Below are 15,088 nucleotides of genomic sequence, written 5' to 3'. Positions count from 1 at the left end.
GAATATTTCATTTAGCCAGTAAGTCATTCGAACTATACAAGAAAGTATAGTATCCCTCATTATGTGTTTTTCAGAACACAGTTTCCAGTAATTTGGATTTCTTCAGAATATATTATGAATACTACTTTCTAAATTTTACTGGATTAAGGCCACCTTTGTGAATCTGTTGAACACTATGGAACTTGTCCTGAAAATAATACACAGGCACACAATTGTGCTTACTACATCAGTAGGTCCTCAGATGCCTTGAACATCTTGCCAGAGATCTTAGTACAGAAACCCTTATATTACTGCAGAATTAATATGCTATAATTTAAGTCTAAAAAACCCAGCAGCATTCCCTATGTAAATACCAGTCAAATACCACCTAGTCATGTATGAAAAATATCAAGTCAGTCATATGCTTATCCACACAGTTATCTTCACAAAGATGAACAGAAAAAGCAGCAAATATTCTTCAAGAAACAAGTAATTTACTGAATCCACCTGCCCTGTATATTTTATCACCGAACCATAACACAGACAAACACAAACTGAACTTCCTATCCAGTAATGATTTACCTCTTTGCAAGGACTTTTCAACAGGGGTTTTTGTGGTTTGTAAAGCCTGATTTTTGTCAAAAGTTATTGCAACTGCCGTGACTGTAACCTAGAATTATAGAAACAATATGGTTAGTAAAATAATCACTGCCAAAACTAAGTTTCTTACATATTTTTTTCAGTACCATGATACAACCTATACCAAATACCTTTCCTGGTTAAAATCCTCAACCAGAATTATATATAAATTCAGATACACAAACTACAACTATGCCAAACAGTTATACCTAAATCTCGATATTCCAGAAAGAGCTCAAGAACCTTCTCTAAAAAATGGGAACTGGTAAAATCCCACATGATGGGTAGAGATCCTACTGTACACATGCTGGAGCATACATGCGCTTACTCCCTCAGATAACTAAAGTTCAGAAAAAGAAACACACATGGCCTAATGCATACTAACATATATTTTGTAATACTGTGAGGTAAACTAGTATAAGTTATTTAATTATGGCAAAATTATAATGAAATAGATAATAAAAATAATAGATCAGATAAAAATTATTCTTTAATAATGGACTAAATCTTAATTACCTGAATTAATTCATCTTCAGGCAGAGATACTGTAAAATTTACATGGCAAAGGCAGCAGGGGATCATAGATCGTAGTTTAAAGTACAGGCTCTACACAATAGAAAATATTAGTAATGTTACCTTTTTTATTTAAAAATTTATAAAAGCTGATTTTCTTAATGTACATTATATTATAGTAAATGGAGAGTTAAAAAAAATTAAAACAAAACCGGTCCACTTTTGTTTTGTGTATTTTTACACTAAGGATATACTTTTTAACATTTAAGTAGACAATAAGATTTAATCATTTGTAAGTCACAAAAAGCAATATAGTAAGTTTTTTTTAATGTACACATATACACTAGATTTTTATGGAAGTTAAAGCTATTAACTAACAAACTATTTCTTTTATAGTATGATATAGTAAGGGGGAGAGGACAACTTTAGTATCTCACCTGCTGACAGAGGTAAGATAAGTAGGTAGGAGTGATTCAGCCCACAACTGTGTCAAGTATTACAGATAATACAGCAACATAGACACTTTTAAAGTTTCATTATCTTAGACGCATGAAATAAAATTTAGTCAGAAGGTTCCTACCTTGAGCAAATTTTCACAGAGATCATTAAAGTTCTTATTGAGAGCTTGATTAGTCAGGTTGAGGCTGCTTAATCTGATTACTCTTACTGAAGTGAACATCTAAATGTGGGGTGACAGAACATGTCATTTTATTATTTTTAACTAAATATTTTAACAGTTGATAAATTGCCAAATAATGAAGAATATTAACTAACGTAGTAGAATAAGGATAGTATTTTAATTGCAATAAGGAGGTTAAAAAAAAAACAAAACAAATATTTAGATGGAACTTACTAAGATAACTTATGTGTTATTTCCTTAAAATTAAGAAAAAAAGGTTTACCTGTATTTCAGATGTCCAATTATTTATACCGGGCATAATTTCTGTATTACAACTATAAAAGCCTGTCAAAATAAATTATAATAAAAATATATGATAATATTTCATTGATTTTTGTGTTAAATTACATTTTTCCATTATTACATGAAGTTCTACCTATAAAACCCTTCATTTTTTTTTCTTCTAAAATTATACCTGCAGGAGACTTTAAACCATCCTAATAAATTATCATAGGTTTTTTTCTCCATGTATAAATATAAAAGGACTAAAAATCACTTCCACCTAAGTTATGTTCTCTACCTTGGAGTAGCAAAGTACATGACAAGCTGTGACACTGTGGTAAGTCCTTCCTTTAAAGTAAAATTAGTACTGTAACAGTTATGAGCTAAAACATTTATATATAAAACTAGTTTCATCTCAAAGGTAATTTTTTTGTTCACCTGACGGAGGAGGAACATCAGTAAGTAGAGAATGGACATCTTCCATGGCATCTGTGTCATCAATCTTAAAATAGAGAATAAAACTATTATATATGTAGTAAATGCATAATTATTTCACATTAAAAAAACTTTATTAATAGAGTCAAGAAAAAGCAGAGTCATTTTTCCCTGAGGAAAAATATGTAACAAGAAAATTCTAATATCAGTAAATTCCTCCACAGTAACAACCACAAATACTTCTAAGTGAAATATTTTACATACAAAGTACACTAAGTTAAAAAAGAAAACTAGCTCTTTCTCAAACCTTTATGAGAATATGTTTCTAAAGACTTACAAAGATGTCATGAGCAATAATTATTCCAATTTGTTTAAATTAATAAAGTGTAATCAAATCCTTTGACTAAATGCAGAACTGCTTTACAATGGAATTAGGCAGAGATAAATTTAAAGACATTTAATAATAGGTCTAAATTCTATTTTTCTAATAAAATAAATAGGTCTAAATTCTATTTTTCTTATATCACCATATTCCACTGTGAATAATAAACAGGGAAACTACCCAGCTGGACAGGTGCTGACATTCATCTGCATCTCAGTTTCTAAGTCCTAATCTGCAGACTTGCTAAGCTGCTTCTTCCCACATCACCCTCAAGACTTCAAGAACCACTTTCACTTCCACTTCACGTGGCTACCCACAGTCACAGTCATACCTCAACCCACTATTCCCCAAAATGCTCCACACCCAGGATCTCGAGCATTCTCCAACTACAGTCCTGTCTCTTTGTCCTCTTACTGGATCTTCTGCTTGCCCTCTGTCCTCTGCCCATGTTTGAAGCACTTTGTTCTCATGTGCTCTCTACTTAGCCAGGATCCCAAGATCAGACATATCAATAATGCCCTAGATCAAACTTCAGGTAATGTTTGACATCACCTGGAAAGTTTGTTAAACAGATTCCTGGGCTCCAGGTTTAAATTCTCATCTACTAGGTCTGAGGTAGGGGCCCAAGAATTTGCATTTCTTACAAGCTCCCAGGTAGAGCTGACACCACAAGTAGTTACATCACACTTTGAGCAGCATTGCTCTAAATAGTACCCTGAAACTTTTAGCCTCCTTGACCTGGCATATTTTCCATTCTCAGACTGTAGAGAAATGTGGGGAAAAACTGGGGGCAAATAACCATATATGTTGGGTTTTCTACAAATTGACACTCTCACCTTGGTTAGGCCTGTGCGTCTCTCATAGGTCCTCGTTACAGCCACTGGCACTGTTCCTGACTCTTTAAACCTCCAATCCCATCCCAACACTATTCTACCACCAGCTTCCTGCTACACCGAGATCAAAGTATCTGATTTTTTTCTCTCTCAACTTACATCTTACTCATTTATTTTTCCTGTCCTTTGACATGAAAAAGAAAAATCTCTCTCTTTGGGAGCCAACCATTCTACAGGGGAGTGCAGAGGAAGCAGATCTGGGAGGAAGGAATCTCCATCAACTTTTCATGTGATATTTACTCTCTGGGAAAGTTCCTAAAGTGTTCTGAGTATCTTTTCATAAAGATGGATCAATTATACCTTTTGAATTCGGTAAGAAAATACTACACTCAGAATTCACAGTGTTTATATTAAAAAATGTTATAACTACAGTAACATAAAAAAAGCAATAATTATAGTAAGTTAAAGAATGACACTTTAATTTCTTATTTAAATTCATTCAAGTTTATGAAAATAACTTTAAAGGTTTAATACTATTGCATCATTATTTCAACCCATACATTAACTTTTGCAGAACCATCTTCATTATTATATCAGTCACCTGGTATTGAACAAACATATGTTACCAAGTTCTGTTATTTTCAAGTTTGTTGTAATTTACATACTAAGTTTTTAAATATTTATAACAGTTGCAATGATATAAAAGTATATTAATTTAGCATCTGAAAAAATGTGTATCTTAGCTTCCAAAACCTTTAAGAAATTAGTCCAATGTGACATTACCTCCAAAACAAAAGCATCTTTTTTCCCATGTGAAAGGTCTAATTCTGTAACTTCATCCGAGCTTTCTGATTGAGATCTTAGAAGTCTTGAGCGTTGCCTAGGTTCTGGGATAGGTGATCCTATAATCTCTTCAGACATCTCCTAAAAGAAATATAATTGTTTCATATTAAATGAGATTGTCTTTTCCAGTTTAAATTTTATATCTTTGTATTAGTAGACACCTAGCTGTGGAGAAAAAGCCTGTAAAATATACTCAGTGAAGTCTGTACTTAAGTATAACCTTTATAACTAAACTTTTATAGAGGATATGGCAGCCTTAATGATATGAGGATATGGCAGCCTTAATGATACATGAATCAGAAAAACATATATAACTGTCACAGACATAACAAGACAAAACTGACATCCAGTGTACACACAGGACACTACAATGTGTATGGAACTGGCAGTCCTTACAGCTCAGAAATCCAGTACTCCTGGGTGTGCATACTTTCTATTCAGCATTATGAAAGTCCTAATAGGCCATAAAAATTTAAAGACTTATGTTCCTAGAAAGATTTCTAATCTTTTATATCTTTTCTTATCCACTGGTAATTTTTCAAAGCTCCACATAGCAAAACGTGGAATATGATCAATGTACGAGTATGAATATATATATACATATACTATGCACATATTTGCTATTTAATTTATTAAGCTAAATAAACTTTGGTAGTTACAATAATGACCTTTTTAAGGTCAATGTATGGTGCAATACTGTATGGCTTAGTGAGCTTTTTGCTGTTACACAGCCAAAGATCACTAGAGGTTCTAAGCATCTGTTGGCCACAAGGAATGCTGGAAGAATGTGAATATGTGAAGACAAAAGCAAAAGGCATAGCCTATTGCTGATGCAACAGAGTTGTCTTTTTAATAAGGAAATTGTACATAAAGTTCTTCAAAAATACATAGTTTTAAATGTTCATTGCTAGTACATACCTTAGATAAAAGGCTACCACTGCACAATTTCACAATGTAATGATCTATGGAGCACTTTCACATCCATTTATCTTATTTGTACTCCAAATTAATCTGCTCTCTATAAAGTTAACATTATAATGACTACAAAATGGAAAAGAGCTGTAATTCAGAAGTAAATTAGTAGTCTGCCTAGATTTGAAAACTAGAAAGTGTAGAGCCAGTCTAGGTCAGTCTTTTGATACACAGTGCAACGTTATTCCCATTAGATACCACACAACTTTTTATAATTTTACAGTAGTTTTAAATTCTGTTATGCCTTTGTTCACAATGCCACAGACTTAATAAATATAACTGTCTGGTATTTAATACGTTCTACACTCATACTGAAATTTCATCACTAGTACTGTTATTCCAAGAGATATGCATCTTATTTTGACACCTTTGATTATCTACAGAAAGCTTAGGTGGTACTACACCTCTGTATTAGAAACATTTTTTAATGTATTGAGAAAAAATTCAAACAGCAGCATTTATTTCATTGAGGGCTATCATCCCAAGAGAAGGAACACCCTGATCCACATATTCAGGGTGGACATAACACAACACTGTAATGTATATAGTGGCCTGGTAATCAACCCTGTATACTGACTCTGTCAAACAAATGCTGAGAGATTATGCTAAAAGACTATAATGTAGTCAGTATCTACAATAAGGAAAGACATATTAGAAGATTCATAAACTGATGAGTACTGTTGTGAAAATACAGTCATCCTCAACACATGAAATTCATATATACTAAAATTTTTAAAATCATAATAGATTTACTCCCTCCTTCCAAATGTAAACTATGTGACACACAGTAGCAGCTCAATAAGTACTGAATGGATGAAGTAACTTAATTCATATTCTTATTTAAATACATCCCTGTCTCCAAAGACCTTACATTATAGTAAAGGAAGACAGATATATAAAAACTAAGTATAATAATATGTAACAGTTTCTATACAGGTACATACAGGTACAACAACTACACAACGGAGGAAGAGTCCACTCTTCCTGTGGGAGGTCAGGATGGATTTACAGAGGTGAGAAACACTATTAAGTAAAAGAGTTCAGCTCATATCATTAGAAATAATAAATGAAGAATATATGAAACCCTAACACAAAGTTTTACAAATCATTTTTCCCAAGTGGCAGACTATAAACAGATGTTCAAATATCAAAATATAACTATCAAATAAAAATAATGTACTATAAAAGTAAGCAGTCAGTAAAGTAGTGCACAAAGAACTTTTACAGTCTATTTTTCAAATATAAATATGTTAACACATCAACATTTGTATTCATTTTAAAGAAGCCCTAAGTCAGTACTGTTCAATACAAATATAAAGCAAGCCACATACATAATAAAGTAAAAAGAAATAGATAAAATCAATTTTAATAAAACATTTTATTTCATTCAGTATATCTAAAATATTAAATTTTTGACACATAATCAATACAAAAATATTCATATTTTACATGGTTTTTTCACACTAAATCTTTAAAATCCAGTGTATATTTTATACTTACTACACATTTCAATTCAGACTAGTCACAAGCGCTCAAAAGTCATATGTGGCCAGTGGCTCCCACAGTGAATAATGAACAGTGCAGCTCTAGGTCATATCCTTAAAATTCCTCCCAAATTAACAACTATACTAGAATAATATGATGAAAGCTATACTTGTGACACAACAATCCAGACACACTGTTCCAGAAGATAAGCCAGTTAGGTAAGACATTTAAAACAATAAAAACAACAATGATGTTATAATTTCCTCTTGTGAAAGTATTTCATTATCAGAGACTCATAAAAACAAAAAATGTCATTCTAAGTCCAACACATTTTTCTTTCAATTCAGACTACCGCCATTAGGCATCCACAGAGGAGTAAGCATTGTGATATTTATTGCAAAGTTGGTAAAAAGACTGATTAAAGGAAATGACTGGGAGCAAAATTGTAAAAAAAGAAACTGTAACTGAAAAACTGTATTCTTTCACATTTTTACCACCGATAAGAATCTCTTTTTACGAACAAAGAACATTTTAAACCATTTATTTCATCACTAAACAAATACTAAGAGACTAACACCAAGAGAAACTTTCTAGGCAACAGAAATAAAGCCCTCATGGAGCTTCATTCTACTGGTACTAACAGGAAATAGACCAACAAAACATAAACACACACACACACACACACACACACACACACACACACACTCACGAAGACAAGAGCTACAGAAAACAATAAAAGAGGGAAAGGTGATAGGAAGTGCCAAAAATGAAGTCATAATTTTTAAACAGAATGGTTAGAGTAGGCTTACCCAAAAAGGGGACAGTTGAGCAAAGACATAAAGGGAGGTGAAGGAATGAGTAATAAGGAGAGCTAATCTAAACAGTGAAAAAAAAATCTTAATGTCCTCAATAAGATAACCTAAAAATATACTAATAAATAATAACTGATATATTCACAATGTAGGTTTGTTTTACTTACTGGAGGATTGATTTCATATAACTCTTTGTTTTTAGCAATTGTGTCATTTATCTTCTTCTGCATATGAGAGATGTGTTGTTCATATGAGCCATCATTAGGAGTCTTCCCAGCAATCTGAATACCACCAGGAGTTGGTAAAGCTGCTAAATATACACCTGTGGCAGACTTGTAAAAAATAATGGGGAAATAATCAGAAAAAATATCTACAGAATAACAGTCCTTAAGTTTTCATATTTAAGAATGTGGTCAACAGCTGGGTGCAGTGGCTCACACCTGTAATCCCAGTACTTTGGGAGGCCGAGGCGGGCAGATCACTTGAGGTCAGGAGTTCGAGACCAGCCTGGCCAACATGGTGAAATTCCGTCTCTACTGAAAATACAAAAATTAGCTGGGTGTAGTGGTGTGCACCCATAATCCCTGCTACTCAGGAGGCTGAGGCAGGAGAATCACTTGAACCCAGGAGGCAGAGGTTGCAGTGAATCAAGATCATGCCTCTGCACTCCAGCCTGGGCAACAGAGCAAGACTGTCTCAAAACAAGAAAAAACAAACAAACAAAAACCAAGAATGTGGTATAAGGAAGAATATAATCAGCATCAGGGTAGATATAGGACATCTCTGGAAAGGCACACAAAAACAACTGGTAACAAGGGTTGGTTTCTTTTGGGGAGGCCCCTGGGTAGGTGAGAGACAGTTATGAAATGGGGATTTACTTTTCACTACATACCCAATTATATTTTTTATGTTTCTACCTCACAATCTTTTTTTTTTTTGAGACCAAGTCCCACTCTTATGCCCAGGTTGGAGTGTAGTGGCACGATCCTGGCTCACTGCAACCTCCACCTCCCAGGTTCAAGTGATTCTTCTGCCTCAGCCTCCTGAGTAGCTAGGATTACAGGCGCCCACCATCACACTCAGCTAATTTTTGTATTTTTAGTAGAGATGGGTTTTCACCATGTTGGCCAGGCTGGTCTCCAACTCCTGACCTCAACTGATCCACCTGCCTCAGCCTCCTAAAATGCTGGGATTACAGGTGTGAGCCACTGTGCCCTGACCTACCTCATCATTTTTAAAAATACAATTAGAATTAAAAATAGCAAAAAAATATTAAAGGTTGCTAAAAAACAAATTTTTCATGAATGAGCAGATGCTCTATCTTTAAAGGTGGCAAAAGTAAAGAGGAAACTTTTGCAAGGCAAGAGACTGAAATTCAGAAAGGACAGGGAACTTACTCAAGCCAAGTCAGTAAATGTGGACAAACAATTTAAATTGAGTGTTTCTCACTTCAAAACCCAAACTTATTTCACTATATTGCCCTACCTTCCTAATTAGCAGAGAAAATTTTTTACTTGATACAGATTTATTTTAAATATCACCTAATTAAATTACTATTTAATATCTGACTCTGAAACAGTACTACGTATCATTAGTACTGGAAAACTATTACGAGAAATACAAAACAAGGTAACATTTATATATATCCTTATGTGCACTTATGTGTAAATATGCCAATACAAGCAAAGCAAAAAAATAGAAGTATAAACATCAAATTGTTAACGTCAACAGGGTGGAATGGTAAAGAGAAAAGACAACTCTTCTAACTCAACACCAATTCTAAAAAGGGATTGATGAAGAAGTCTGCATAGTAGATGAAATTGTTCCTTAAGAGTGCTTACTCCTGGTTTGTTCATTAGTGTCCATCACTGTATACATGACCAAGTCTCTAATACTCAACCAGGGAACGCCCCTTCACCATGCCATATGAAGCCTTAGTCCACCACTTCTAATGCATTTTAGCTCCTCATTAATGAAGCAACAGCCCTGAACAGCTGAGAACACAGACTCTGGCATCAGATAGGCCTGGATTTGAAATCCAGTTCTAACACATGTAACCACATCACTTTATAGTCTCAACCTATTATAGCACACATTTTCTCCTCCTGTAAAGTGAAGATAATATCACATTCCTTCTGGAATAGCACAGTGCCAAACATCTAGTCGGCACTCATCAGAGATCACCCAATAAAGAAGCTACTCTTGAGACCTTACGATTTAAGTGCACAAACTATAACAAAGCACAAAGATGAAATGTCAAACCGTGGTAGTCAATAGCACTAGTGATCAAGAAGGAAAAGATTAGTATGAATCAGAAAAGCAATACTGGAGGCAAGTCTTGAATTACATCAGTGTCATAAACTAGTTTCCTGAGGCTCAATCATCAAAAATGTTTGCTATAGGTAGCAAAATGTTTTTTAAACTCCTCAATTTGAATCCAGCTCTTAACTGACATGCATAGGCACCCATCAATCATTACAGTCTTGCATCAAGCACAAATTATATATTTATGTAATGTCCTCACTAAGCATACAAATTTTTAGACCACTGAATTAAAATAACCACTTTTCCCCAAGTTACTCTAAGTATAAAAGAGAAATTTTTTTTTAGACAGGGTCTCGCTCTGTCCCCAGACTGGAGGGCAGTGGCACAATCACAGCTCACTGCAGCCTCAAGCTCCCAGGCTCAGCTGATTCTCCCACCTCAGCCTCCCAAGTTGCTGGAACTATAGGCCCAAGCTGCCACGCCTGGGTAATTTTTGTATTTTTAGTAGAGATGGGGTTTTGCCATGTTACCCAGGCTGGTCTCAGACTCCTGGGCTTGAGCGATCTACTCACCTCAGCCTCTCAAAGTGCTGGGATTACAGACATGAGTCACCATACCCAGCCTAAATATCAAATATTTTAATATGAACCAAGTTACTTATTACAAATTTCTGTTGTTAGAAAACTGTTAATACCTAATTAGTTTATCATCATCATACAATTATCCTCTACATACAAAAATTTACATATTTGCTCTTAGAGAAAGATGAAACACGGAACAAATGTGCATTCGACCTGCAAATGTATAGAGACAAGTCAAATTCCATAAATTTCTTAAAATTCAATGTCTATGTATTCTCAAAAAGATGGCAAGAGAATTTAAATTTGAAAACTGCCAGTAACACAGACAAAATGCTGGTTAGCAAAGTACCTAGAAAATGAGAGAATTTCCATAAACGTGGTTCATCAGATTCCATATGATCAATACACATTTTGCAGGTACCTGGTTCTCTGAGTCCTACACTACTTATAGAAGCAGCACTGGCTTTCCTCATTATCATCTTTCCAGTCTGAATTTATTTGCTAACAAGCCAAAATGAACCTTAAGCTAAGACATAGCTTTTTCTTCTCTTGTATTTCATCAGCACTTAAGAAACACACCTTTTTTTTTGTTTTGTTTTGTTTTAGACAGAGTCTCACTCTATTGCCTCGGTTGGAGCGCAGTGAAATGATCAGGGCTCACTACAGCCTCAACCTCCCAGGACTCAAGTGATCCTCCCACCTGAGCTTCCTGCCAGCACACCTGGTTAATTTTTAGTATTTTTTTATAGAGAGAGTAGTCTCACCCAGGCTGGTCTAACTTCTGGGCTCAAGTGATCCTCCCACCACAGCCGCCCAAAGTGTTGGAATTATGAGTGTGAGCCAACACACCTGGCCAGAAACACCTGTATTTTATTACACAGTCTACCACTGGCCACAGGTACACATTTATGATAAAGCTTAATTGTCTGTCTAATAGTGTCTCACATGTTTTGCTTTATCTTCTCCATCAAAACTAAAGATTAATTCACATCCTGGGGTAATTTTGCTCTGCCCACCAAGGGACATTTGGCAATTTCTGAAGACATTCTTGATTGTCACAACTAGGGAGATGCTACTATCTTATAGTGGGGAGTTGCCATGGATGCTGCTAAGCATCCTACAAAGCACAACTCAGTTCCCGGCAACAAAGAGGTATCCTGCCCTGGTACCGAGATGGGGGAACCCTGTTTTAGCAATATGTAAACAATAATAAAGTCCAGAAAAACTGTGGACAACTTATTAAGCAAGTGACAAACATTAACTTTTAGAAATAGAATTGTTAAAGTTATGATCACAGTCCCTTTAAAATATGTGAAAACCTATCACCAGATTTTTCACTTCTTAAAATGTCCTCATCCCATAAAGGTCTTAATGTCAAAGTCTTTAGATAAGTCTTTGAAAAGACTCTTTGAATCACATAAAATAGAATCTACTATAATTAAGAAAATCATAAAACAAAACCAAAAACATCTAAACTTACCGCTAAGCCCATCAACATATTTTCACCCACTGTGATCTGAATTCTTAGTCCAAACAAAGCATTCATTCCTTTGAGTTTTAGTTTATTCATTAGCTGAGTATGCACTTCATATTCCATAAATGGCAACAGATTACTGATAGCTGTAGCATTTGCTTCTGCCTGTGCTTTCTTTTTTAAGCGACATAACCTGTAAATGAAAATAAGTCAGTGAACAGTATTCTTGGTACCATCTTTAAAAATGTCAATTTTTAAAACTTTCTAAAAGTGTGCTGAATAAAACATTTACTTGTTTTTAATGGACTTACTGAGTTATATCAATAAACTTTTCTTTTTTTTGTCATTGTATAAATTTGCACTAAAAATCCTATTTCATAACGGGTACAAAAAAATAGAAAGAATGAATAAGACCTAGTATTTGATAGCACAACAGGGTGTCTACAGTCAATAATAATTTAATTGTACAAGTTAAAATAACTAAGAGTATAACAGGATTGTTTCTAACACAAAGGATAAATGCTTGAGGGGATGGATACCCCATTTTACACGATGCGATTATTATGCATTGCATGCCTGTATCAAAGTATCTCATGTATCCCATAAATACATACACCCGTTTACCCACAAAAATCAAATATTTTAAAGAACCACATTTCAGTAAACAAAAATAAAAAAAATCTCAAAATCTCTAAAAATGAAATAATGACCAAAATCAGTAGAGAATATCATTTACAATCTTAGGTTTTATAACTGCATGTGTTCAATATAAATGGAAAGCAGAAGAAAATGTTACTCATTAAAAAAACACAACAGTCACTTGAGCATCTACTTTGTGCCACATAGGCTACATTCAAAGGGACAGTAATTAGACTAATAGATTATTTCTCAACAGTAGCAATGAAAGCCAGAAGACAGTGGTGAAAGAGTATCTTCAATGTGCTGTAAAGAAACAACTGCCAGCCCAAAATATTTTTTAAAGATAAAAGTAAAATAATCACATTTTTCAGACAGACCAAAAAAAAAATAGTTCACTACCAGCAGATCCATCAAAAGAAATACTAAAGTGTACACTTAAGGCAAAAGGAAAACAATCCCAAATGGAAGGTCTAAGATGCAAGATGGAAAAAAATAAATGGATTAGAAATACATTTTAGAATAAATATCAATGGGCTTTGTAATAAATTTGATGTGGGGAGGTTGAAAAAGAGGATACTGTACAAAGAATACCAAATTTGGCATGAAGAACTGGATAAAGGTACCATTTATTAAAACAAAAAAGGCTAATAAGAAAAGTGGAGAAAGTCAGCAGTTCAACGTGGAACAAGTATGAGATGCCTATGGCTTATCAAAATGGGATAGAAGTAGACAGGTATAAAAGTCTAAAGCTCAAAAGAAAGTTCTGGACTAGAGTTATAAATTTGGCAGTCACAGATACATAGACAGCATATAGATCTATATAAGTTGATGAGTTCAACTAGGGAAAGAGCTTTGAGCAAAAGGTCCAAACCCATGGCTCTCAAAGATCAAGAAATGAGAAGTCAACAAGGAGGCTGAAGATTACACATAAAGGTAGGAAAACATAGAAGGTGTGGCATCATGAAATCAAAGGAATTTCAAGGCGAAAATAATGGTGTCACTATTGCTGAGATGTCAGAACTAAGATGAGGACAGAAGTACCTGATGAATTTGGTAACCTGGCAGCTGTTGTCATGAGTGTCCCAATTAGGATTTTCTACTCCAGTGCATTTTAAAAGGAACTCTTACCAGCTAATTAAAGCAGTAAAAGAAACACTTCATGGCACTATTCTTTAAAAGAAAAAAAGAGAGTCAATTTCTAAAATGTGTTACACATTGAACGTCATTGAAGCAGTCTATACTTAGTCACATCCCTAGCCTTTGGCAGGTTAATAATTCCCAGAATGATAAATATTTGTATAGAATTTAAAAGTTAAAAACTGCTTTTGTATAAAAACTTATTTGGGTTGTTTTTTTTTTTTTTTTTTTTTTTTACATGCAATAAAATACAAAGTTCCAATAGAATTGCCCAGTTTGTGCAGGATCAAACAGGTTGGAAACAGTAGAGCTGACACTTGAAAATAGGTTTATGGCTCCATATATCATACTTTTTCAGGGACACCAAATGATGTTTTCACAAACATACCTTGCTTGAATAAGACAACCTTTTCCAATAACTGTTGCATCTGTTGGGAGGTCTATAGTTGTAAACAGAACATCAGGAACTTTTTGTTTCCTGCAGTTATAGCAATATGTGAGATGAGCTGGAAATGGCATATTCAGTTCATCATATGGTATATGGCAAAACCCACAACGTGTAGACAAATTTTCTTCAAGCCTATATAAATAGATTAAGAAAAAAAAAAGACATTCTTTAAAAACATACAAATTTTTTCAAAAATAATTATGTAAGTGATATTACATACACAGTACTTGTATACAAACTATCCAACTTCTACCACTGTAGGCTACAAGAGTACCACTATGACTGATAAGAATTAAAAACGACCATGAAATCAGAACCATGCATTTTTCCTATGAGAGAAAAGACTTACCAACTGCAAAGTCATTTTGCACCAATTTATTTGTGTGATGACTTATCACCTGACAAACACCACTATCACCTCAAAGTTTTTTCTCTGGGATACAACATTAAAAAAAAAAAAAGGTTAGATGATGATGATGACATTTTCCCACTGGTTGACAAATATAACCACAAAAAAAATTCCCAAACAAAAAAATATTTTGGTTACCAGAGGCTGGGAAGGGTAGTGGCAGGCTGGAGGGAAGGTGGGGATGGCTAACGGGTACAAAAAAAATAGAAAGAATGAATAAGACCTAGCGTTTGATAGCACAACAGGGTGACTATAATCAATAATTTAATTGTATATTTTCATGTACCCTATAAATATATACAGCTACTAGGTACCCCCAAAAATTGAAAAACAAAATCCAA

The 15,088-nt window shown here is 34.2% G+C and overlaps 1 protein-coding gene across 7 annotated transcripts in view; it reads right to left on the bottom strand.

The window, feature by feature from the left end:
* The window catches only part of C2CD5 (C2 calcium dependent domain containing 5), a 99,160-nt gene that overhangs the window by 21,372 nt on the left and 62,700 nt on the right, over positions 1-15,088 (bottom strand). For 6 of the 7 annotated variants that reach the window (XM_033222684.1, XM_033222678.1, XM_033222680.1 and 3 more), the window contains 9 exons: positions 14,279-14,470; positions 12,121-12,307; positions 7,962-8,126; positions 4,466-4,606; positions 2,471-2,534; positions 2,034-2,095; positions 1,712-1,810; positions 1,135-1,224; positions 562-649 (listed from right to left, as the gene is read on the bottom strand). In XM_033222684.1, the coding sequence (XP_033078575.1) occupies positions 562-649; positions 1,135-1,224; positions 1,712-1,810; positions 2,034-2,095; positions 2,471-2,534; positions 4,466-4,606; positions 7,962-8,126; positions 12,121-12,307; positions 14,279-14,470 (1,088 nt within the window). The remainder of the gene's footprint in view (positions 1-561; positions 650-1,134; positions 1,225-1,711; positions 1,811-2,033; positions 2,096-2,470; positions 2,535-4,465; positions 4,607-7,961; positions 8,127-12,120; positions 12,308-14,278; positions 14,471-15,088) is intronic. The other variant, XM_033222683.1, reaches the window with a different exon arrangement.

The sequence above is a fragment of the Trachypithecus francoisi genome, unplaced genomic scaffold, assembly GCF_009764315.1.
Source record: "Trachypithecus francoisi isolate TF-2019V2 unplaced genomic scaffold, Tfra_2.0 Lachesis_group11, whole genome shotgun sequence".
NCBI lineage: Eukaryota > Metazoa > Chordata > Mammalia > Primates > Cercopithecidae > Trachypithecus > Trachypithecus francoisi.
Note: the sequence above shows the minus strand (reverse complement) of the source record. Positions and strands in the feature narration are given on the sequence as shown.